This window comes from Suncus etruscus, chromosome 7 (genome assembly GCF_024139225.1).
Source record: "Suncus etruscus isolate mSunEtr1 chromosome 7, mSunEtr1.pri.cur, whole genome shotgun sequence".
Classification (NCBI taxonomy): Eukaryota; Metazoa; Chordata; class Mammalia; order Eulipotyphla; family Soricidae; genus Suncus; species Suncus etruscus.
Genome location: NC_064854.1, coordinates 6,169,705 through 6,197,286, shown reverse-complemented (window position 1 = coordinate 6,197,286; position 27,582 = coordinate 6,169,705). Strand labels below are relative to the sequence as shown.

At 35.6% G+C, this 27,582-nt stretch overlaps 1 protein-coding gene across 1 annotated transcript in view; it reads left to right on the top strand.

Annotated features, from left to right (window-relative positions):
* Positions 1 to 27,582, top strand: part of ABCA13 (ATP binding cassette subfamily A member 13) — a 288,890-nt gene that overhangs the window by 123,198 nt on the left and 138,110 nt on the right. Inside the window, 3 exon segments of the mRNA XM_049777030.1 lie at positions 6,235 to 6,431; positions 16,685 to 16,842; positions 18,897 to 19,127. Of these exon segments, the coding sequence (XP_049632987.1) occupies positions 6,235 to 6,431; positions 16,685 to 16,842; positions 18,897 to 19,127 (586 nt within the window).

The window sequence follows — 27,582 nt, the reverse complement described above, 5'->3', positions numbered from 1 at the left end:
GAGAAAAATGGCAAGAGAACCATGAGTGAAAGACAGTGGAAAACAAGTTTTGTGAGATTAAGTAATTGCTGGAGGTAGTGACTTAAAAATGTGACAGGCAGAAGAATTCAAGAGAAAAATAAAAGAAAACAATGAATGAAAGACAGTGGAAAACAAGTTTTAGGAGACTGAATAATTGCTGGAGGCAGTGATTGGAAAAAAAATGTAGCAGCCAGGATTGAGGTATTGAGCTTCTAGAGATACTGTGATTATTATAATAAAGTATACCTTGGTCTTGAGTGGGTGAAATTGGCTTGAAGTCAAGACCAATAATATAGCAAAGGGTTTTGGATTTTGCTAAAATATTCTATGAGCATTTTTATGTCTGTGAAACATCTGACACATTATAGAATTGTTGTGTGCTTTTCTGATGATATCTAATAAAGATATTTAATTAAGGTGAGCTTAATAGAGTTAATATCTCTCACTTTTTTGTTTGCTTTATTTTAGTTTGTTTTGGGGGCCACACCAATAGCACTCAGGGGTTACTTCTGGCTCTGCACTCAGAAATCGCTCCTGGCAGTCTCAGAGAACCATACAGGATGCCAGGGATGGAATTTGGGTCTGTCCGGGGCAGACTGTGTGCAAAGTAAATGCCCTACCTTTGTGCTATTGTTGAAAGATAGAAAAATTAATAAACAGAATCAGAAATAAATAACAGTAGGTCCACAGGCACTATAGAAATTCAGTCTTTGGGTATCCAGAGACTACTTTGAGAATCTTGAAGCCACAAAACAAGAGAATTTGGAAGAAATGAGTGAATTTTTGGACTCCTAGAACCTTTCAAAGTTGAACTAAGATGATCTAGAATATGTGAACTGACATATCAATATTAAGGAAATTTAAAGGGTAATCAAAAGCTTTCCTCCCCCCAATCCCAGATTCATATGGATTCACAAGTGAATTCTTTCAAACATTTGAAGAGTATTTAGTGACAATCCTCTTCAAGCTCTATCAGGAAATTGAAGAAACAAAAACAACCCCACACAGTTTATATGAAGGCAATATTACTCTGATACCAAAAGCAGAGAATGATACTACCAAAAGAGTATTATAGATCCATATCCTTGATCAACAAGAACAATCAGTACTGGCATGGATGTGAGGAGAAAAGGACTCTCATTTATTGCTGATGGGAATAAAGACTGGCTCAGTTTTTTTGGAAAACAATATATACATTTCTCAAAAATCTAGAAATTAAACTTCTATATGGTCCATCAATACCACTCTTAGATACATATCCCAGTAACACAAAGACACAATACAAAAATGCCCTATGCATGCTTATGTTCAGTACAGCACTATTTAAAACAATCAGAATATGGAAAGAACCCAAGTGCCTGACAATAGATAATCGCTCTCGTTTGTGGGATATAAAGAAAACAAGAGACAGTTTGGTAATAATACCCAGAGAAAATTGAGACAAATTCAGGACTTCCAACCCGGAGTAGAAAGCTCACCACAAAGTGTGGCGAATGTAGCTAAAGCAGAGAAAGATCTACTAGGACAAAGATAGTTGGAACTGCTCACTCTGGACAACAATATTGTCAACCATTGCATCAATAAAAGAAAGTGAGAGAATGATAGAAAGGGAGAGAGGCTGAAAGAGAAACAAATTGCCTGCCATAGAGCAAAGTGGGGTAGTGAGTGGGTTTAAGGTAGCTGGAGGTAACTGTTGATGGGAAGTGTACACTGGGGAAGGATGTTGTATTTTGCATGACTGAAACCCAACAATGAACAATTTTGTAGCCATGGTGCTTAAATAAAGCAATTAAAGAAAAAGAAAAAGTAGAATGATAAATTACTACTGTAAATTTTTGTTGAGCATTATCCTGCGTAAACAATTACATCATACTTGAAACACAAAAGGTAGACAGAAAAATTATATTACTTAAATTTAACTTGAGCTTTTGTAGCATCAAAATGCTATTATTAAGTATTCAAACAATAAAGACATGGACATGAATTCAGACATGAATTCAAGAAAATAGAATTTTGTATTTCACCTAACGTAATAGTCCTAAATTTCCTAGGACAGAGTTAAAAATCTTAATGGTTATAAATCCTCTCTTCCTTTCAGCCATTTTATGTTGTCTGTTAGTTATTGGGAAATTATAAATATGCATGTAGCTCAGTAAGAAGAGACTATACTTTGACTCTTCAAAGATTTCATGAATGTGTGCTTTAATTTAGCCTCTATCATTAATCATAATTTAAGTATGTGATCATAATAGTAAGCAATTATTAAGAATTTATACCATGCTTTATGAATAGTGAAAGATTTATTTGTGAGAAAGTAGGGAAAACTTCCTTTCAATGAGTCCACTTTGTTTTTTTTTTTTTTTTTTTTTTTTTTTTTTTTAGTGGGTTTTTATTTTTTATTTTTTATCTTTATTTAAACACCGTGATTACAAACATGATTATAGTTGTATGATTACAGTCATGTAAAGAGCACCCCCCCTTCACCGGTGTAACATTCCCACCACCAATTTCCCAGATCTCCCTCCTCCCCACCCCCCTACACCTGTACTCGAGACAGGCTTTCTACTTCCCTCATTCATTCACATTTTATGATAGTTTTCAGTGTAGTCATCTCTGCAACTGCACTCATCACTCTATGTGATGAGCTGCATGTCCTGAGCTGCACCTACCAGCCCTCATCTCTCTTGTCTCTGAGATATTGTTAAAAATGTCCTTCATTTTTCTTAAAGCCCATAGATGAGTGAAACCATTCTGCGTCTTTCTCTCTCCCTCTGACTTACTTCACTCAGCATAATAGATTCCATGTACATCCATGTATTGGAAAATTTCATGACTTCATCTCTCCTGATGGCTGCATAGTATTCCATTGTGTATATGTACCACAGTTTCTTCAGCCACTCATCTGTTGAAGGGCATCTTGGTTGTTTCCAGAGTCTGGCTATTGTAAATAGCGCTGCAATGAATATAGGAGTAAGGAAGGGTTTTTTGTATTGTATTTTTGTGTTTCTTGGGTATATTCCTAGGAGTGGTATAGCTGGATCGTATGGAAGCTCAATTTCCAGTTTGTGAAGGAATCTCCATATCGCTTTCCATAAAGGTTGTACTAGACGGCATTCCCACCAGCTCAATGAGTCCACTTTGTACTGGGTATCTGAACTTTGTAATCTTCAAGATTAAGTGACATGAGAGAAAATAAGACTTATTTTTATATTAATGTGATCTGATTTTTTGAATTTCCCTTGTGAAGTTTTTACAAGAGTATTCAACGTGGTAATGAAGGTGATCTCATAAAAGTTTAAGAGTTAAAGAATTTTTCCAAACTCATACTTCTGCTAAGCAGTGGTTCTGTGGTTTTGTTGGGCTTCCTCTGACCACATTATTGTATCATCTGTCATTCTACTATACTCTTTAATAAATAAACTCAAAATAATGCAGATGCCTTTGAAGAAGGCATATGTGAAAAGAAATTCAAGTGAGACAAAATCTTTTCAGAACAACAATAATTATACAAATAATACTTCTAACCACACTGTCCATTGACTTGTTCATGTGGTTTTTATGAGGATTAATTTTCCATTAAAACATAGACACACAAGACTTCCAGACCATATTGACGGCCTAATTATTAAGAAATCTTGATCATTTTTTATCTTTTAAATAGAAATTCCCACATTTTTTTTATTTTAATTATGACAACAAAGATGTAAAGAAGAGGACAGGGTAAAGTTACAGTGGAAGCCCAATCACCCATAAACAGAATTCTCGGTAGTCCCATCAATGATGTCCCAGCCTTGAACTTTCAGCCAAAGAGCATTTAGGAAAACAAAACTGAACCCATGTACAGTACAATTACTTGTCCCTCAGATCCCCAGTTGTAGTACATACTATTTCTTAGCAGCACACAATATAATCTAAAGACATTATACTTATGTAGCTCCTTAAACATTGAGGGCAAAGTACATTTCTCTAGTTCCATGCACATACTAACTAGTTTAAGTTAACCTCAAAAGTTTTAGTGACTTGTTTTTCTTAAGGGTTGGAGTCAAGGGAACATAGTAAAAAATGGTATTCAAGTGGCATTTGTTTGCATAGGCCCACCAAAACATAAGGGACATGGAAAGACAAATTATGGTCTAAATACAAGGAGACCCTAACCCTGAAGTTTCCTGGCACAGGATTGACTCTAGGCTCCAGGCAAATTAGTTTGTTCAATTCAAGTCATCCTCTGTAGTGGCAATACACCTCCATTCCTCACATAGTCTCTGTTGTTGGTATCATGCTTCTGTATTAAAGATCCTGGAGTCTGCATGTCCCATATTGCAGTCAGGATGGTGCATGGCATCCTCTCGTTTCACCTCCCACTTAAGGGGCACTAGAGAGAACCATGTCCTGTAGAGCAGGTCATTGTTGCTGTCAAGTCTTCTCGGTGGAAACGGAAGTCTCTTTATAAGAGGTCGATGTCAGACCCTTGGTAGTGTCTTTCCTGGTAGAGGACTGCTTCCCGCTGTTGCTCTAAAAGACCTTGGATGTTTCGTAGGTAGCTTGCCTGGTTCCGGCGTGTATGGAGGATGCCCATTCTTCTGAAGCCTGTGCCAGTTCATTATATCAATGTTCAGGGTGTAAGGTACATTGTACTGAGATTTATTAGATAAGAACTTATCTGTATGTTTTTTTTCCCATTTTAATGTGTCTATGCAAACAAGGATCAATGCCATGGGGCATTATTGGTGCATCTGAAGGCAATAGGGACAAGACCAGAAATTTCCATGACATAGTTCAATCATAGGCATCAAACTGAGGGACAGTTCCACCAACAATCCTTACTTAACAGCTTACAAAGAAAAGATAAGATGAAAAGTGAATAGAAACATCATGGTAGAAGAATATATACAGAGTTACATCAGTTAAAGAAAATACCCATAAAATATTCAAAAGATATGTGTTCAATTTGTGTCCTTCTAAATAGTTCTGGGATTTGTTAGATATACTGTATGTCTTAGGTTAGAGATAAGAACTATGTGTTACTGAAGTTAAAGAAGGGTAAATCGGGGGTACTGAAGGTTGGAAGGAGCAAATGTTCCCCCCGCGCGGTTTGCAAAATGTATACTGGTATGAGATTACCAGTGACAAACTGAGTATAGCTGAGCCGCTCTCTGCCACCCACCAGATCCAGCTCCACCCCCTAAGCCCAACCCTAGGCCAGTGTCCCTGTCCGGCCTGGGGGTGGGGAAAAACCCAGAGTGCCCCGTCAGCTCCTCCCAGAAACCCACCTGGAGATCCGGAGGAATGGGGGAGAGGGAGGTCGTGTGACCCAATTGCGGGCCCCCCTGACCCTGGGCTGGACTTAAAGGCCGCTGGCTCATGAGGGGCCTGCCAGCTGGCCGTCCATGCCGGCTAAAATCTTGCTCCGGGAAGGGAGAGAGACCTCCCAAGCCCGAAGTTCAGGGACTGGATCCCCCCCGCCCCCGGCCAGTGTCCCGGTCCGGCCTGGGGGTGGGGCGAAATTCCCACATTTTATATAGAATTTTGGACAAGTTACTTTGTTTTATCTCATATTTATGCATTTTTAAAAAATAAATTTAAGAGGGCCGGAGAGATAGCATGAAGGTAGGGCATTTGCCTTGCATGCAGAAGGACAGTGGTTTGAATCCTGCAATTCCATATGGTTCCCTGAGCCTGCCAGGAGTGATTTCTGAGTGTAGAGCCAGGAGTAAGCCCTGAGTGTTGCCAGGTGTGACCCAAAAACCAATAAAATAAATAATTAAATAAATAAATTTAAGAAGAAAAGAATAAAGAAAGGATGTGGGCCAGGAGCTAAGTGGTCTCAGGTGCATTGTTATAGAAAAAAAGGACAGAACTAAATATCCAAGCCAAAGTCAACAAGAAATAGAATCAAGAGAGAGACCAAAAACTTTTACAGTCTAAGCTTAAATGGCATAATCTACTGGCAGGCCAGGAGGTATAAGGTGATGGTATAGGATTTATTCCTGAAAGATTGGTGGAGGGAAGTCGACCTGGTGGTGAGAATGGCCCTGATTCACTGTATGTCTGAAATTCAGCTATGAAGGACTTTGTTAATCACAATGTTTTCAATAAAATAAAAGTAAAAGTAAAAAAAAGAAAAGTTGGTCATTGTAAGTTGTTTATAGAGTGAAATTAGAAGTAGAAGCTGAAACATTCTGTAGACTAGTGAGAGTTGTATTTACATTTCAGAACTCTCCAGGATGTTGGTTTAATTCAGCAAAAGCACAAACAAATCCATGCTCTTTCTGGAGGTATGAAGAGGAAACTCTCCATTGGAATTGCTTTCATTGGTCACTCCAGGGTTGTGATTCTAGATGAGCCCACCAGTGGGGTGGATCCTTGCTCTCGTCGCAGCATCTGGGATATTCTTCTCAAGTATAGAGAAGGTAAGAGCTTAGGTTGTAAGATTTTCTCTTCCTTTACCATTGTGGTTCATGACACAAAATGTATTAAATGTTAATATACAACTTACACCCCATAAATTTACAATAAACTTTTTCAGAAAAAAAAATTTTGAGCAAACTTACAGCACTGTATCTATTGTAGAATATCTCTGTTGTGCTAAAATAATTTACTGTTTTATTTGATCTCTTAACATGACAGTACCTTGATATATATATCAATTGATATATATATATACATTGATATGTATATCAATGTATATAACATATGATTGGGGGGTTTGGGTAGCACTCAATAGTGCTCAGGAACTTCTGGTTCTGTGCTTAGGATCACTCCTGGTTGGCTCTCAACTCAAGATGATTTGCTAGTGATTGAGTCCAGTGTGGCTACTTTCAAGGAAAATGCTTCACCTACTGTTAAAATCCAGCCTAATCTGAATTAAACAGGAATTATATTTGGCATATTGTATTCCACACTGGACTCACAGATTATTAGAAAGGACACGGTAGTAAACAAAATGGTGTATTGGGGAGTATTAATACTTGGTTACTGTGGACCACTGGTAGACTAGCAAGAGAAGTCTCAACAACAACAAAGGTGTCTGTTGTGTGTGCATATTCACAGTGACTGAAGAATGCTTGGCAGACTTACAAGAGTGGCCCCAACAACAAAGGGAATTGTGCCTTAACCATGGATACAGGTCAGAGGCCAATCAGACCAAGGCTTGCATAGCTGCATTTATTTCCAAACCACATAAACTCCACTGAGACCTCAATGACAGTGACTCAGGAATGAAGCACTTTGGTGACAACAAAAGGATTCATGCTAAAGCAAGGCAAAACCTCCCTATGAACTGTGGATGAAGATTGCAATCCTATAGATACAATCAGTATGAATTCCCTATATTACCTCTCTAAAATAAGTTCAGAGTGAAACTGTGTAGGAGTTCAAAGAATTAATAGGTTAGCTCAAAGAAACAATGGAACATGCAGCCTATAAAACGTAGGAAAATATAAAATCAGAAAATAAGATATTTAACAGTAGGTTAAGCATTTTCATTGCAAGCAGTCACGCTGGGTTCAATTACTGGCCACTCATCTTGAGTTGAGAACCAACCAGGAGTGATCCTTAGCACAGAATTAGAGGTATGTTTCTGGACATTACTAAGTATTACCCACCCCCCAATTATATGCCATATACAATGAGAATATCAGTGCTAGTATAATTTTAAGAGATCAAATAAAAAGGTAAATAATTATAGCACCAAAGAGGTGGTATACAATAGATAAAGCAACAGAATAAAAGTTGCTGCGAACAGAATAAGCAAACTCAAGATGAAGGTAAAACAACAACAACAACAACAACAACTTACTTCCAGACCAGAATAGAAGATGGGAAAATTTCACAATAAAGAGAAGATGAAAAAAATTATCAAAATAAATAAAAATACAATTTCAATTTTGGATAAGCTTATAAGTAAAAACACTAGAAACAATGGGGTGCCAAAGAGCTAGGAAGAAAACCTTTGAAGAAGCAACAATGATATATTATTGCTGAGTAGTACTCAGAGGTAAAACGTGAATGCACCCATATTCTGGATACATAAAGAGTACCCAGTAAAAGAAACCAAGAAAAAAGATTGCAATGTATTCCTGGTTATTGTAATGAAAGCCATAGAAATAGAATACTGAAAGCAGTAAGATTAAAAAAGGAAAATGACATGCAAAGAATCATCCATAATATTTACAGCAAACTTCTCAAAGCCAAACACATCCAAGCCCAAAGGCACTGGTGAGATAGAGTGAAGAAAACTCAATGAAATGAACACCTCACAAAAATACTTCGGTCAGCAAGACTTTTATTCAGCTTTGAAGTAAGAATACACAGCCACACAGTTAAACAATAGCTCATGGACTTGGAATAGACGCAATATTTGGACTTCAAAGGAGTCCTTGATGATAGCGTGCCAATGGCAAGGGCTAGAGCATCAAATCGAAATAAATAGGACTATATCAAACTAAAAAGTTTCTGTGTGTCAAAAGAAATGGGCTAAAATTAAAAGAGAGCTATCAAATGGGAGAAAATTTTTTACCTCAACACTTCCAGGTTTGATATCTGGGCTATACAAAGGTTAACTCCACAAAATTTATAAATCCCATCATACACGACGAAAGGAAATGAACAGACACTTCTCAGAGAAAGATCAACAGATGGCCAATAGACAAATGAAAAATGCTCATCATCACTTAATAGGGAAATCTAAAGACAACAATGAGATATCATCTTACAATAGTGACAATGGCACATATAAAAAACAAATGAAAATAATTTCTGTTAATGGGAATGTGGTGAAAAAGGAACTTTCATTCACTGCTGGTGGGAATACTGCCTGGTACACATATGATAGAAAACAGAATAGAGTGTTATATCTTACTGGTTATATCTCACCACTGCTTTTGGACTTGGACTTTTTTTTGAGACGTTTGCTGTAAATCTTATGGAGGATATTTTGTAGGTTATTTTTCTTTTTAATATTGCTGCTTTCAGTAAACTCAAAATTGAGCTGCTATATGACCCATCAATCCCTTTTCACGGTATCTTTTCCCAGGACATAAAAACAATCATCCAAAAGGATGTATGCACATTGCTATTCATTACAGCACTCAATATAGTAGCTAAGATTTGGAATCAACCTAGATACACAACAACAGATAAATGTATCATGAAAATGTGTTCATACATACAATACACTACTACATAGTGTATAAAATAATTAATAGGCTCTTTGAATGGAGCTGGATGATGATGGCCACGTGGTTCCAACCAAGTTCAGGATAGCGGCGGGTAGAAAAGTCACATGCAGTCAGGCTTCTAGAGAGATCATCTTTATTCAGCCCTGGCCAACATATGTGGCCTATATCATAACCATTTATGCTGGATTCCTATTCCCTATTCAGCCCTGCATTCTAACTTGTCTTTCAGCCATCTCTTCTCATGCCTCCTTCTCCATCCTGCATCCATGCAAATCCCCCTTTGCCCTTCAGGCCAAACCTTTTGTAATCTCCCCAAGACTCCTTCCAGAAATGGGAGGGTCTTGTAGGTAAAGTTACACAGGAAGAATAGGGGGATGGGGCTACACATAGATGTAAGGAATAATGTAATCGTGCAATTTGTTGCAACATGAATGGAACTAGAATATATTATGTTAAGTGAAATATACCAGAAGAGGGATGAATACAAAATGATATCACTTATCATTTTATTTGGAATAACTGCATGAGAAAACACAATGGTCCAAATGGGAGTTGTCTTGAACAAACTTGGCCCCAGGATATAGAGAGGTGAATGAAAGAAACTTAGTGGAGGGCAAGAAATACAAATACAAAAAGATTAGTACCAGGAACCAAGTAGTCTCAAGTGCATTGGTGAGATAATAAGAGGACAGAATGAAATATCCAAGCCAAAGTCAACAACAGTGGAATCAAGAGACCCAAATACTAGCAATATAAACTTTAAAAGGCCTGTTATACTAGCAACTGGGGAGCAAATGATGGTGTTTGGGATACAGTCTGGGAACATGGTGGGTGGTTCTGGAACAGGTGTGTGGATTGGCCCTGACTCATTGTATGTCTGAAACCCAACTATGAAGGATTTTGTATAGCACAGTGTCTTCAAAAAGTAAAATAAAATAAAATACCAAAAGGGGTACTATAACACATGAGCAACTAAACAAATACAGAACTTCTACAAAAAATTGGCACAAAAGTCTATAACAACAATCTTTCTCAATGTCTATGAACTAAAGACGCCAATTGAGAGAAACAGAGTGGCAAAATGAATCAGAACATTGAATAGGACATTCTGCAACCTACAAGAAAAATATAGGAATAACAAAAGCAAACACAGACTCAGAGTTAAAAGTTTGAAGACAATCCTTGAAGCCAACAGCTCCCTTGAACAGGCCTAATGATATCTGATGATATAGGATTCAAGTTTCAAGAGACAGAGATGGTCATTCTCTTCTTAACTATCAAGGAATATCTAGACTTATATGAATCCAATGGAGGGTGGGGCAGAGAGAGTACACAGGGTAGGGCATTTGTGTTGCATGCAACCAAACCAGGATGGACGGTGGTTCAAATCCTGGCATCCAATATGGTCCCCCATGCCTGCCAGGAGCGATTTCTGAGTGTAGAGCCAGGAGGAACCCTCTGAGCACCACCAGGTGTGATCTAAAACCAAAAACCAAAAACCAAAAACAAAAAAAAAAAAAGAAAAGAAAAACAATACAATGAGGGAACAGAAAAAAATTAAAAAGCTGTTAATAGCTTGAAGAAAGACATTATTAACAACAGAGTAGTACCTAACAAATACAGCAATGCTCTGTCACCTCTTGATAGAACACCCAGGCTAAAAGTCAATAAGCATGTACTGGATTTGAAGGCATCAATAGAAGAAAAGGGGTTAGTAGAACTCATATGGACATATATATACATATATACATACGCACTCACATACATACATGTATACACACATATGTATGCATACATATATTATGTATTTATATGTATACATATGTATTTTATGTGTGTGCATACATACATGTATGCATATATGTGTGAGTTTTATCCCCTAGAAGCTGAATACAAGTTGTTCTCCAATGAACATGGAATATTCTCCTTGATAGATCACATCTATGTCATAAAAATAACTCCATAAAATCAAGAGATGTATATTGCCATCAACTCTCTTATCAGACCATGAGACACTGAAAGTAGAGGTGAATTACAAGAATAAATAGAAAAATACCTTTGGCACCTGGAAATTAAACATCTCACTCTGGACAAACAATGGTTTCCAGAGAAGTCAAAGAGAAAATCAAAAGATCCTTGGCAAAAAAAGAAAAAAGACAAGAATAAGGATAAAAATATCAGAATTTATGAAACACAGCAAAAGTAGTATTAAGAGAAAAATTTATAGCTTTCCAACCAATAATCAGGAAAGTAAAAAAGTTCCTACATAAATAACAACCACATTGCTTAAGAAATTAGAAAACGACCAAAATGAGCTGAAAGGAGACAGAAGGATGGAAATAATAAAATGTAGAACAGATATTAATAAATGGAAACCCCAGAAATGATGCAACTGATCAATAAAAACAAGAGTTGGCACTTTGAAAAAAATAAACAAGATTGATAAACCATCAGCAAGACTCAGAGAGAAAACTCTAAAAAATTAAATTAGAAAAGAAAGTGTGGATGTCACAACACACAACAGAGAATTGAAAGCATAACTAGATATTACTTTGAGGCTCTTTATGCCACAAAAAAGTGAAGATAGAAGAGATAGATAAATTATTATACTCATATTGCCTTCCAAGTTACAAGAAGATAATTTGTAATACTCAAACAGACCTAACACTGTTGAAGAAATTGAATTGGTCATCAAAAGGCTTCCTAAAGCCAGAAGCTCAGACCCAGATGAATTCCAAGAAAATAATTTAAGACTTTCAATGAGCACCTACTGCCAATTGAAGAAACAGAAACACTTTCAAACAAGTATGAAGCTAATAGTAACCTAATACCAAAAGAAGACAGAGGATCATTCAAAAAGAGAGTTACAACTTAATATCCATGATCAGCCCAATGTGAACCTGAACAAAATACTAGAAAATAGAAAACAATTTATGAAAAGGTCATATACCATGGCAAAGTAGGATTCATCATGGAGATGCAAAGATGGCTTATCATATTGAGTCTCTCAACATTATATACTATATCAATGAAATAATAAATAAAATCATATTGTCATGTCAATAGATGCAGATAAAACATTTGAAAAGGTTCACCAGACATTCATGATAAAATCTCAACAAGATGGGAGTTGAAGAAACTTTCCTTAGTATAGTCAAAGCATTTATCACAAACCTCCAGAAAATATTATATTCAATGGGGAAAAATAAAGTCTTTCTCGTAAAATTAAACACATGATAACATTGCTAATTATCGCTACTTCTATTTAATAAAGGTACTTGCCGTAGCAATTAGACAAGGGGACCCAGATAGGTTTGGAAGAACACAAGCACTCACTATTTGTGGAAATTATGATGGATTCCACACAGAAACATCTAGAAACAATAGGTCTCCACAGTAAATTGGCAGGCTACAAAAATTAACGTTTTTGATGTTGATGGATCTCCTATATAAAAATAATGATAGATTAAAAAGAAAAAGCAATAGCACTCACTATCGTGCCTCAGAAAACCTCAGAGTCAACTAACTGAAGAGGTAAAAGACTTACACAAATAATGTTATGAAACATCAATCTGGGTACAAAAGAAGGCCGGTGGAAATGGGACTTAGCCCCTGCTCATGGACAAGTTGTTTACCTCATTAAAATGGCAATAGACCCCCCAAATTGTACATATTCAAGGAAGTTCTTATAAGGACACTGAGGATGTTTTTCAAAGAACTAGATAAAAGTACTTCTGATTTTAACATGAAACAATAAACCTTCATGAATAGATAAAACTATCTTTGGATCAAAGAAGATGTAGGCACCACATTGACCAATTTCAAAATGTAATACAAAGGAGTAATAATTAAAACATCAATGTATTGAAATAAAGACAGAATCTCAGGTAAGTGTCATATAACTAAATATCCTGAGATAGATTCTCAGCTTTATGTTAAGTTAATTTTTGATGAAGGAGCAGAAAATGTAAAGTAGAGCAAGGAAAGACTCTTCAACCAGTGGTCCTATATATTCTAGTCAGATACCTGCTAGAAATGGAACTCAGACTTCTTCCTAATACCACACACAAGGTCAAATAAAAATGAATTAAAGACTTTGATGTCAGACCTGAAACCATAAGGCAGGGGTCTCAAACTCGCAGCCCGTGGGCCGTTTGCGGCCCTCCGTACAACATTTTGTGGCCCTTCCCTAGAGGAATCTTTTTTTTTGGAATCTGTTTTGTTTTGTTTTAGTTGTTTGCGTCACACCTCCCAATGTTCAAGGCTTACTACTGACTTTGCACTCAAGGATCACCCCGACTTTACCTCCTGCGGCCCCCAGGTAAATTGAGTTTGAGACTCCTGCCATAAGGTATATTGCATATAACATCAATTTCTTCAAGACGTTGAAGGTAAATATATCTTTAAGGGTGAAATATCACTGAAAAAAAAGGAAACACAGATTTAAAAAAATGGGTCTACATTAAATTAAGAAGCTTCTGCAACTCAAAGGAAATTTAATGACCATTTAATAACAATATGTATATTCTTATACAGATAGCCCCCAAAGTAGGAGAAACTGCTTACTCAATATGAATCTGATAATGGGTTGATATCTAAGCTATATCACAAACTAGTACAGCTTAACAAGAACTAAACATTGAACCCCATCAAAGGCTAGAGAGAAGAGTTTAACATTTTTCCAAAGAAGAAATATAGATGGCTAAGAGTCACAGGAAAAAAAATCACATTATAGTCGTCAGATAGATGCATATCAAAACAATGAGATACCATCCCATACCAGAGACTGGACAACCAGTGCTGGCATGGATGCAGTGAGAAAGGATATCATTCATTGTGGTGGAAGTGTCGACCGGTCCAGCATTTTGGGAAAACCATATGGATATTTGTCAAAAAATTAGAAATTTAACTCCCATATATCCCAGTAATACTGCTCCTAGAAACATACCATAGGGATAAAAAAATGCAGCTAAAGAATCTGCATTCCTATATTCATTGGAGCATTATTCATAATAGAATCTGGAAACAACCTAAGTGCCTGATAACAAATTAGTGGGTAAAGAAAACTGTTAAATCTACAAAATGGAATGTTATAAACTGTTATGGATAACGAAGTCATAAAAAAATTTGCTTATACTTGGATGAATATGAAGAGTATAATGCTGAGGGAAATGAATTAGAGCAGGGGTGGAGAACAGGATTTTGACCCTCACTCAAAATGTCAAAATGCAATATGTGTTTAATATGTTATTGTCAAAATTAGATGCTTTTGTGTGAGTGTTCGTTTTGGCAGGTCACTGCGTGGTGTGGCTCTCTGACTCTCACAGTTTAAAATGTTGGCTCTTTGTGTCGAACTTGTTCGCCACCCCTGATTTACAGGAATAGGGGTAAACATAGGATGATAACACTTATTTGTGGAACACAGAAAAAGATACGGTAATTATATTCAAAAGCAATAGAAACTGGTCCGTGTGGGAAAGTTGCCGCAAAAAGGAGGAGAATGAAGTTAGGGCAGAGACCACTATGACAATGATAACTGTCACTTGTTTGACAATTGTCAACTGTTCACTCCAGGCAAGAACAGTTGTTGTTGAAAGGTGGTAAAGAGATACTCATGATAGCATTTTGCAAAACAGAGATTAAAAGTTAAAAAAGGGGGGCCAGAGTGGTGGTACAGGCGGTAAGGTATTTGCCTAGCACTCATTAGCCTAGGACGGACAGCGGTTCGATCCCCCAGCATCCCATATGGTCCCCCAAGCCAGGAGTGATTTCTGAGCACATAGCCAGGAGTAACCCCTAAGTGTCTAAAAAAAAAAAACAAAGAGAAGAGTATGAGAGAAAGTGAGAGAGAGAGAGAAAATGTCTGTCATAGAGGCAGGCAGTAGAGAGGTGGGGCAGAGAAATAGCTAATTGGGAATACTGGTGATTTTTCCATATGCACTGGTGAAAGGATGTGTGAGTGGCATTGTATTACTGACACTCCATCATGAAGAACTTTATAACTACCTCACAGTAAATCAAAATAAATTAAAAAAAATGACTGTCGCTCAAAATTACATATTTCACAAAAGTCATTGTCAAAAAGAAAAAAGAAAAAAGAAAAGACATTGCAATAATATTGAACAAGCATACTTCTCAGGTGAAGAAATGGGCACAGCAAAATGATTGTGTTAAGACAGAGGAAGTTTTGTCTTGCGAGTGGAAATGGTGTTCTGGTTGAAAGATTCTGTGATTTTCACTTGCATCATCCTTTATTACTAATTAGAGCACTTGATGTGCAGTTACTACTTTTAATTTTTTTATTCTTTAGTAAGAAAAGATTGTAGTGTTTTAGAAGCTTTTTTCAAATAAAAGATCAAAAACAGAAATATCTTGGTATATCAAATAAAATGTGGAAATTTTGTGTTAGGTTTGGTACAGACAGAAACTTGTTAAAGACCGTTTTTCTTTCTTTTTTGCTCTTTGAATAAAGATCTGAATTTAAAATAATGTTAATCAATTATAATGACAATAAGTTTGAGGTCTACTTTGGATTTGTTTTCTTTCCAGGAGGTCAGTCAGCCACTGGTTTAGATCAGGGACAACTAGCTCTTGCCTTTTGTTGGATTATGGTAATAAATCTATTCATCTTGGGTAATATTTAAACTCTCTTTTCCCATAAATTCTTTCTCATGTCTATATGCCCTTAACTTCCTGGATATTTTCTGGGATAGCAATCATACATAAATGGAATGTTATGGAGTTGTCTGATCTGGAGTACCCACATCAAAATTTAATCCTGGTGATGTGCTTTATGAAACAGGGCCAAGGTGTGTGTGTGTGTGTGTGTGTGTGTGTGTGTGTGTGTGTGTGTGTGTGTGTTGGTGGGGGGCGGGTAATGGTATCCAGAATTGAGTATGATTAATATGCCTTGGAATGAGTGTTCACATTTTTCCTGGAAGAATACAAAGCTTTCCATACTGCATTACTGGAAAGGATAGCATATAATGAAAATTCTGTTATCTTACTCCTGTTCTATACTTAGAGAAATTATACTAATAATTATAGAATTATCTGAAGATTTTTTTCATGTTTGTTAAAGGAGAAAATTACACCAACTCATAGAATAGTTTAATAATTTAAAGTAATGGATATGTGAAAGTCAAGGTTCAGTGTTAAAAAATTAAATTAGATTTAAAATTAAAAAATTAAAAAAGATTAAAAAAATCACAACTATCTTTACTTGATGATTACATAGCTGCTGGTGCTCAAAGCTTAGCCTTACTCTGCACACCCTGGTGAGTATGAGCGACCATAATGGTGCTAAGGATTTAACCTAGGTTGGCTGCATGCAAAGAATGCACTTTGCCTTCTGAACTATTGCTCTAAATGCAAAGCAGCACTCAATTTTAAATGGTCTCTCATCTCCCATTCAAAGGACAAGCTAGACATGCATCTCAGCATTTTTCATTCTGCCATATCTGATGACTCTTTTCTGACCACAGGTCGAACAATCATCTTCACGACCCATCACCTGGATGAGGCTGAATCCCTCAGTGACCGTGTGGCGATTCTGCAACAGGGGCAGCTACGTTGCTGTGGGTCTCCCTTTTACCTGACTGAGACTTATAGCAAGGGGTTTAGCTTAACACTCACAAAACAGGTAAGAATTTGAATGATACTAATAAAGAATGTGAAGGCCAACGAACAAATAAGGTTATTGCAAAATAATGACCACATTTTTCTTACCATAAAAAAACACTTTCTCCCCCCTTTGGCTCCCTTAACCAAAAGAAAGATGGGGGAAAAAGTGTGTCTTGTGGAGCAAATGCCACCTGAAGTTGAAGTTCCAGTATTTAAAAAAATTTTGTTGTTGTTGTTTTTTGATGTAAAAAAAAAAGTTAGGTAAATGTGTTTAACCAGATGTGGACTGGCATATTGTAAATATACTTAAACCTCACAGGCTGGTTATTCCCAGCTGCCATCTCCAGACGGCCTCTTTCATTGCACCACTTGCTTTAGAATATTTTTTCTTGTTTTTCCTAGTCTAAAAACTATTTGCATCTTATAGAACAAAATAAGTGGTATATTTTACATCTTATATAAATTTAGATTATACCTATGTTAATTATTTTATAGCTATTATATTTATCGTTATATTTATAGCTCTTATGCTATAGAACTTAGGGGAAATTATTAAAATAGGGACAAAAATTTTTAACAAAATATTATTGGCGTCTCTGGATGTGCAAAGAAACTTCCCAGGAAAAGAAAATGGTAAGTAAGGTTGGAGAAAAGCAAGATCAAGGACTTGTAATGTGGGGATTGTGTGCTATGCAAGACTGAATAGAGGAAAGATGGAGTTGCAGAGAGTTTCAGAAGAGCCCCAGACATAATATAGACTAGAAATGTGTGAGATCCGTAGTGTATGCGGACTCTGTGTAGTTGTACACAGATCCACAGAATAAATACCACAAAACAAATCCCAAAACCTCATCATGCAATCAATTCCTGTTGGCCCAGAGTGGATTAGGCTACCAAATAAATAAGGTGATTGCCAGAGTACTCGAAGGTAACAGGACCTATTCCTGCATTTGACTGGGCAGTGTCATGACACAAGGACTCTTAAATTGACTTTCTGAAACTGACACTGTTTCAGGGCTAACATGCTAACATGATGTGGAATCAGAGTCTTGGGATCTTATTAGTGAAATTTATATTCTTGAAGCACCATCCTAGGCAACATTGGTTATCCTAGCAGCTCTGGAATTGAGATTCTTTTTTTTTTAGGCTGAACATATTTCTATTATAATGTGACTCTTACCTCCCTGGGTGAGAATATTTGTGTCCCCTTTAAGGAGACTCATTTCATGTACTCCAACCACTAATCCAGATTTTATAAGTTTCCTACAGTCACCAAGGATGCATTATGAATAGAAATTTCTAACGATGCAATTTTTCCACTAACAGACCTTTTATGAATGTGTAGTTTTCCTCTCGAAAGGTTACTGTCCTATATTCTGTATTAGATGTAGTTTACTTGCATCATTGTATAGCTAACACATAAATATAAATTCTATGGTAAGCTCTTAATAAAAATACAGAAAAGACACATGCACAAAAAGGATATTTTAAAAAGAAAGTGAAGTTTGAATGCTTGGTAATGTGTTTGCAGTGTAGTAGGTGGGAATTAGTGACAACAATAAAGTATCATCTGTAATCATCTATGTACTGGAAGCTTCCTTTAGCTTGCTCGAGATGACCTTAGTCCTTTTGTTTTGTCTAAGAATTTAATTTGATCTTCTGCCCTTTTCTTCTCTTTTTAAATATATCAGGTACTTCATCAATTTTTATTGTGCTTTTTATTGCACAGCCCTATTCTTCTTCCTTCTTGTTTGTAAGAGAAACTACTGCCACATGACTGCTTCTCCCTGCTTTAAAAAGAGAAAATAAAAGAAAAATTAAACTATAATCCTGATGCAACTATTGCCAACATAGCCAATATATAGCATTTATTAAATTTTATTCTTTGAATTGAATTTTGAATAATTTACCAACTTATATATGTAAATCAACTGGTTTATATTTGAGATGTTTCAACGAATATTTCTCACTAATTTTTCACTTTGTCTTATCTGTCCTTTACATCATTTTCTTTTCACGTCTTTTCTCTTTTCCTATTTTTGATTTTTTTTCATCTTTTTTTTTCCACCTCAGACTTCTGTTATGGAGGAGCAAGATCCAAAAGACATATCTTGTGCCACATCTCTGATACAGAGTTATATCCCACAAGCACTTCTCAAGGACACCAGTGATGGGCAGATAACCTACACCATCCCCAATGACGTGGACAGAATTGGGTTCCAAGGACTCTTCCAAGCTCTGGATCAAAATCTCCATCAGTTGCACCTAACAGGCTATGGGATTTCAGACACCACTCTAGAAGAGGTACTGAGATATGTGCTTATATTATATTTTATATAATATATATTTTATATTTGTATATAAAATATACTTTATATCAACAGTTTTTTCCACTCTATATCCAGTCTATTATGAGCAAAGAAAGCTTTAAAGGGACATGATAGAGAATGCTATACATGTGAGTATTTTTCCTAGTTCTAACAATATCAGACATAGGCTAAGCCAAGAATGGAAATATTATTATTTAAGAAAGATAATTTGTATACTCGATAACTTCAGTATGACCAAAGCTGCCCAAGTAATGGGTATTTATAATAACAGTCTATAATGAATTATTATTAGAGATTATAAAACATAAAAGGGCTTCTCTTGAGTAACCAAGTACGATGGCTTGGTTCTATTTTCATTCTCTCCTTAACACCGACAATCTACCTGAGACCTTGTGTCCCCTCTCCCCCATCCATTCATATTTGTGTTTCTCCTCCTCTACTCAATTTCTTTCCTTTTTCTCACTATACTCTGGGGCTTAAGTGTTCTCAACAGCCCCCATTTAAACCTTTGCATTTCTTCATGTTGTTATTCTAAATGATATGTATAAGTGATACCACTCTATCTTCTTATTCTGGCTTCCTTCATTTAACATATTGCATTCTATTTCCATCCATGCTGCAACAAATTACATGATTGCATTATTCCTTACAGCTACTTAGTATTTCATTGTGTATATGTACCCAGCTTCATAACCCACTCATCTGTTGTTGGACATCTAGGTTGCTTCCAAATCTTAGCTATTGTTCTGAGAGCTTCAACAAATAGCATAGCAGTGAGCCTACATCCTTGTTAAATAGTTTTCTTAAGTATTTTGTTGTTTTTTTTTTGTCGTATAAGACTCTCACCTCTTTTGTTAGGTTGTAAGATACGAGGTACTTAATGGATTTTGACACTATTTTAAATAGGGTACACTCTGATCTCTTTCTGAGTCATTATTTGTGCAAAAGAATGCAACTCTCTGTATATTGACTTGTAGCTTACCACTCAGCTGTATTTGTTTATTATTTTTAAAGAATTTTTTGTGGACCCTTTGGTACATTCAATGTATATCATCATGTCACCTACAAATAGAGTTTGACTTCTTTTCCAAATTGGAATTTTTTATATGTATAATTTTTATTTTGACCAAAGTGGATTACAAATCATTCACTGTAGTATTTCAGGTACATAGTGACATTGAATCAGGGACATTCCCACCACCAATGTTGTCCATTTTGAATTTCCTCCTCTTGCCTAATTGCTATTGATAAAACATCTAGTACTGTGTTAAATTAGAATGGAGACATTGGATATCCTTGCCTTGTGCCTGGCCTAAGTGGGAATGCTTTCAGCTTTTAGCCATTAAAAATAATGTTGACTATGGGCTTTTTAAAGATAGCTGTTATTATCTTGAGGAATATTACTATCATTAACACCTATTTTGCTGAGGGTCTTAATCATGCATGAGTCTTGGAACTTGTCAGATGCTTTCTCTGCATTGATTGATGTGATCACATGATTTATCTTTCCTTTAACTGATGTGTTTGGTGTTGATTGATTTGTGTAGATTGAACCATTCTGGCATCCCAATATAAAATCCATATGTCATGGTGTATGTTCTTTATTGATGTGCTGTTTCATTAGTTTTGTTAAGATTTTGTTGATCATGTTTGCATCAGTGTTCAGGAGTGTGATGGGTCTCTACTTTTCTTTCTTGGAAGTATCTCTGTCAGTTTTGGAATCAGCATAATGTTAGCTTCATAAAAGGTATTAGGGAAGATTCCCACCTCCAATATTTTGGAAAAGTTTAAGGATAAGTAATAGTAATTCTTCTCTAAACATTTGATAAAAATTTACCTGTAAATTCCCTGCTCCTGGAGATTTATTCTGAAGAAGATTCTTAACTACTGTTTCAATATCCTTGCTTGTTATTGGTATTTTATGTTTCCAGAAATCTGTTTATTTCTGGTATGGTCTCTAGCCTAACAGTGTACAGTTGTTGATAATAAGCTTTTATGGTGCCTTGGAATTCTAGATGTTCTGTTGTAATTTATCCCCTTTCATTCCTGATCCAGTTTATTTGACCACTTTCTCTTTTTCCTTGTGAATCTTGCCAATGTTTTGTCTATTTTGTTTATTCTTTAAAAAAAAACACAGGTTCTTGTTTCATTTAAATTTTATATTATTTTTGTTTGGTTTGTTTGTTTCCTTATTATTGGTTTTCAGCCCTAGTTTTTAATATTTATTTTCTTCTACTTGTGTTTAGGATCCTTTATTGTTGTTTTTCCAGATATTTTTAAATGGGACTTTAGATTATTGATTTTAACTTTTCTATTATCTTTTTTTCTTTTCTCTGTTTCTTCTTTCTTATGAGACCTAAATCACTACTAGTTTTCCCCTAATTCTTCTTTTTGCAATACCCATACATTTTGGTAATTTCTTTCTTCATTTTTATTAATCTTAAAGAATCTCTTTATTTCCTCTTTGATACAGCTGTTAGTTAGCAGTAGTTAAGTCTCCAGGTGTTACAGTTTCTCCACATCTTACTTTTACAATCCATCTCTTTCTCATTAGCATTGTGTTCTTATAGGATGCTTGATATTATATTTATGTTTGTGAATTTTTGTAATTAGACTCATGTCCTAGAATGTGATCCATTCTATAGAATGTTCCATGTGTGCCAGAAAATAGATGCAGCTTTTTGAGCATGCAAGGCCTTGTATAAATCTATTAGTCTTAGCTCTCCTAGCTTCTCATTTGGGACTCATATCTTTATTGATGTTCTGCCTAGTGGATCTATCCAGTGGTGAGAGTGGCATGTTTAAATCTCCTCCTATTATCATGTTTCCATCCATGTGTTACTGTAGATTTGTGAGAAAAACATTACATATTTGCTGACCTAAGTATTGGTGCATATATGTTGATCAGAGTCAGTAATTCTTGAGCTATTATTCTCCTGATCAATAAGTGGTGTCCAACCTTGTCTCTAATTACTTTCTTGAGGATGGATACAACTCATTCTGATATAAGCATGACTGTCTTAGCATTTTTATGTTTTCCAGTGACTTGTATAATAGTTTTCTTTCATTTTCCTCAAGTCTGTGTCTACCCTGAGATTTTTAAGTATATTTTTAGTAAGCAACAAATGGATGAGTATGGTTTCCTAATGCAACCTTCTACTCTGTCTTTTGATGGGAAAGTTTAGTCTGTGGACATTCAAGAAAACTATTGACAGAAAGGGTTGTTTTGCCATCGTATTCTGTAGGATGGTTATTTGATTTATATAGGTGACCTTTGAGTAGTTTGTTTCATGTAGGTTTTGATTATTGTGAATGTTTCAAGTTTTTTTTTTGTCTGATACTATTTTTATCCCTTTCTCCCATATAGATGAGAGGTTTGCTGGGTACTGAACTCTAGATGGAAAATTTATTTCATTCAGAAATTTGAACATGTCATTCCATGCATATCTGCCTAGATAGTTTTATATGGAAGATTTGGTATGGTTCTTATATTCTTTCTTTTACATTTAAGATTTTTATTTTTCTTTACTGCTTCCAAAAGTCCATCTCTATATGTTTTTTTTTTTAATTTTCACTATATGTCTTGGCATTGTTTGTTTTGTTTGACACTTTTTTGCTTCTTGAATTTGTGTAGCTGTCACTTTCTAGAGAGGAGGGAAGTTCTCTACTATGATCTCTCCCATTTGTTCTTCCCTTTCTCTATTTACTCCCCTTCTGGTATTCCTATGATTTGGAAATTCTGTTTTTAGCTCCTGTTTTTGTAAGTCGTTTAAAGTCATTTTTTTATTCTCTTTGCTTTTTTGACTTCTTTATTGATGCTATCTTATAATTTGTTTTCAAGTACATCTGTACAGTTTTCTCCCTGTGGATGCCTGCTATTGTGGCTTGATAACTTGTTCTTTACTTCCTTCAATTCCATTTGTATGGATTCTCTCATCTCTTGAAAGAATTCTTCTTTGAATTGGTGAATTGCTCATCTATTGATTGCTTAATTTTGCTATCTATTGCATCTTTTATTTCTGTTGCTAAAGCATATTTTATTTTCATCATACAGGCTCAGGTGTTTCAATGGGCTTGGAGATATAACTAAATTTCTCTCCTTATCTACAATTGCAGTTGACCTCCTTAGTTTCCCATTTTTTAATGTATTTTGTGGTTTAAGAATATGATCTATTGTTTTGATTATACAAATGATGGCTATTAGTACATCTGCATCTGAAGTTATATTTCAAACTTTCAAACATACAGGTTTATTTGGGTATGATAAAAAGAAAACTGCTATTCATTTTGATTGAATGATATATAAGGCTGTATACTATAAGAGAGAAAGAAGGGCAAGACATACCTCCAGGAAATAGATGACATAAATTGAATTGCTCTATCATCCATGCAGTTTGGAAATGAGATAGAAGAGGATGTCGGGATGGGCAAATTGATGTCTACAGGCTTGGGATAGAGAATATGGTGCTGATGGCCTGGGGAATCCAGGGTATGGAGATTCCACTCGAGCAGTCAGATCCCACTCTTAGGATGACACACCTGGGATGAGAAGACAGGGAGGATCAGGACAGGCCAATTACAGGCTTACAGCTTTGGATGGGGAGTGATGGTTCAGGTGGCCTGGGGATCTGGGACACAGAGGTTCCACTATGGTAGTCAGATCCAGGACCTAGGATGATGTACCTTCCTACCTCTGAACCAGCATCCAGGTCCTGAGACCTTCTTGCAGTCTCACAATAAACCTATGTGACCAGCCCACTGTGCAGAGCAACCACAGTAAGGATTCCAGTCTACTTCTAATTTCTTATAAATTGTCTTTTATTTCTAAATTCAGTTCTAAATTCAGACAGTCCTAAATCCAAATCTTTCTGCTCTGTGAACCTATTTACTGATTTTTTAAATAGAGAAATCTACATAGTTATTTCAAGTGTTAATAATAATTAAGTGCAGTAAATAATATACTTAAAATTATAGAAAGCTTTGCCTATAAGACTCACTGTGTGAAGTTACCAGGGCCTTGGTCACACGATATCATTTAATTTCTATGCTCTAGCAAAAAAAGCCTCTTCATCTAGGGGGTTGGGGAAGACATTAATCCTTCCTTTATTTCCTATATCAATGTAGAATTCCAAGATGTTTCACAGCAATTTGTCCAGGATGATTAGTGTCGAGTAACATTTGCATTTTTCTACAGATGTGAATTCCATTTTCTTCATCTATAGCTCTTTAAAGCCACAGGTTCAAGTGTAACTGTATAATTTTTATAACTGTCTGCTGACATCTGGACAAGTCTGATACTTGAGAAATTTGGACTAGTATTAATCATGTTTTCCTGACTTCCTTAGCAACTATGGGAACCCAATTAAATAAACCACAAAAAAGTTTCTATCAAATGAGATAAGTTCTCTGAGGAGTATTAGGTGTGCTATAACTCTTAAATTGTCCATATTTTCCCCCAAAATGTTGAACAAATCAACATTCACCCATGCAGGAGATGAGGGGTCCTATACCAGTCAAGATTGATCATTTTTGTTCTTTTGACTGTATGCCAGTTTTAATATATTATTTTTAAAAAATGTATGGTGTAAAGTGAGATCTCTATTATTTTGATTTGTATCTGTTGTTTTTATTTGATTATCACCGATTACTGTAAAGCAAAGCATTTTTGATATTCATTAGCACATCTGTATTTCTTATTTGGAGTAGTTTTTGTTCATATCTTCTCTCTATTTTTTTTTCATGAGGTTAGTTGTTGGTGTTTTTGTTTCCTTAAAGTTTACAAGTGCTTTATATATCTTATCTATAAGCCATTTGAAAGATGAGTAGTGTGAAAATATTTTCTCCAGTTTGTGAATTTTATTCCAATGACTATATATTTTGTGATGTATAAGCCTCTTAATTTAATGTAGTTCCCATTTATTTATCTTTAATTCCATTTGCTTGACTGTTGGCATTGAGTCATTGCAATTGTTTCTGAATTTGTCATAAAGCTACTATTAATATTGTATTAGATTTCATTTATGGATTCATGATTTATAGTGTGGTCATTAATTCATTTTGAATTGGCCTTTTTAAATAGTGTGAGACAGAAGGTGATTACTGCTTTTGTGGTTCCATGGTTTATGTACAGGTCCTACTTTCCTGTTAAAGTTTGTACCAGTATTGCTTCAATGGGAGTTCCCTACATAATCTCGTTAGTTTGATTCGTGTCTTTTTTATATATCATAGGCACTTTGATATCACCAAATTATTGGTTCACACAATTACTATACATATTGGTGACATCTTATAGTTTGGCATATACCTCACAATCTTAATATGTTGGCATCTGTCTCACAATCATTAAAAACTATTTTTAATGTCCCTCCGATTTGCCTTTCTTTACTTTTTTATATCATTCATTCATTTATTTTAAGTCATTTTAATGAAAGGACAGTGATTTATAAAGATGCTCATGCTTATGCATACAATACTGCAACACCAATATCAGCTTCTCTACACCCATGTTCCTAGGCTCATTCCCAAACTTCTCTCTCCCAACCTGTCACCTTTAAAGGTACCTTCTCAACTTTGGTTATTAAAATTTAGCTCTTATGATTTCAGTGCTGTTGACTCAGTGGTTGGGATATTTAGCTTTCTCCTTCCTTATCACCACTGATGCTCCTGAGTTTCTTGACCCCTCTACCCTGATAATTTAATCTGTCTTTCTCTTCCTGTAGTTTATTTCTTTCTCTTTCTTCCTGTACTCTGAGAACAAAGGGAAATATTCTAAAATGTCACTATATTTATGTGATATCACCCTATATTTAAGTGATATTCGGTATTCATCCTTCTCCTGCTTATTTCTTTTTATTTAATTTTTTAATTTAAACACTGTGGTTACAAAAAAGTTTATACTTGGGTTTTAGTCTTCACCAGCGTGATCTTCCCACTACCAATGTCCCCTATCTCCCTCCCCTGTCCCCCCCAGACTGTGCCCTATAAGGGTCTTCTGTTTTTTCCCCTCATTACCATTGTCATGGTAATTGTCATTGTGGTTAACGCTTTACCTGTACTCATTGCTCTCTGTGGCATGCTTCATGTCATGAACTGATCCTCCTGGTGTTCATCTCTATTGTCTCTGGATATTATTGCCATACTGTCTTTTATTTTTCTTATATCCTACAGATGAGTGAGATGATTCTATGTCTCTCCTTTTGGCTTATTTTACTCAGCATAATTGTCTCCATGTCCATCCATGGACAGGCAAATTTCATGAGTTCATTTAAAATGATTTCTTCCAGTTCCATTCATGTTGCAACAAAATGCATCATTAATTATACCTGTGTAGTATTCCACTGCGCGACTGTATATGCATATGAATATATACATAAATATATGCCACAATTTCATGATTAGTCATGTCATTGGGCATATAGGTTGATTTCAAATCCTAGTTATTGTATGGAGTTTTGAAATGGAAATGGTTTTTATACAGTATTTTGAGTGAATATTTGTATGTACTGGGACTAGATTCCCAGAAGTGAAATTTCTGGATCATATGGAAGCACTATTCTGAGATTACTAAGAATATCCATACTGTTTTCCATAAGGATAAAACCAGATAGCATTCCTAATAGCAGTGCATGAAAGTTTCCTTTTCACCACTTATCTGTTAACACAGATTGTTTTTAGTATTTTTGATACATACCAACCTTACTGGTATAAGATAACATCTCATTGTTAAATTGCTTTGTATTTTCCTAATACTGTCATGATAAAAATATTAATTTATTTTATTTAAAGAACTTGCATAACATAGTTGACAGTTTATATAGTTGACATAGTTGACCATAATACATTTGTTTCGAGATAAGTGCGAACAAATTATTATTTTAAAAAGAAAGAAATGGGTGATAGCACACTGATAGCACAAATGATAGGGTGTTTTTTCTGCACAAGACTGACCAGGTTCAATTTTCAGAATCCCATATAGTCCCCCAAGCCATTGGAATAATTTCTAAGTTTGAAGCCAGGAATAATACCTGAGCACACTGTTTGGTGTGACCCAAAAATTAATGAAAAGGAAAAGGGAAAAGAGAAGAAAGAAAAAAGGAAGTAAAAGGACAAAAAAAATCATAAAAATTATTCTATTGCCAATGAGGTCATTGGATTAAACTTTTATTGCTAGCTGAATGTTTAGTAAGATGTTCATTATGATATTTCATTTGTTTCTGAGCATTAAGTGACCTCTCCTCTTTATTGGCATATAAATTGGTGTGTTTCTGTGGCAATGGTAGAGTCAAACAAATGAAGTTGTACAGGAATTCAGAGAACTATTACTGATACTACAGATATGGTGGAGTTATTGAGGGCTGTAAGGTCTCCTGGAAAGTGAAGGGATGTGTGGGTGACTGCTCTTACTCCATAAAAGCAAAAATAGGGGCCGG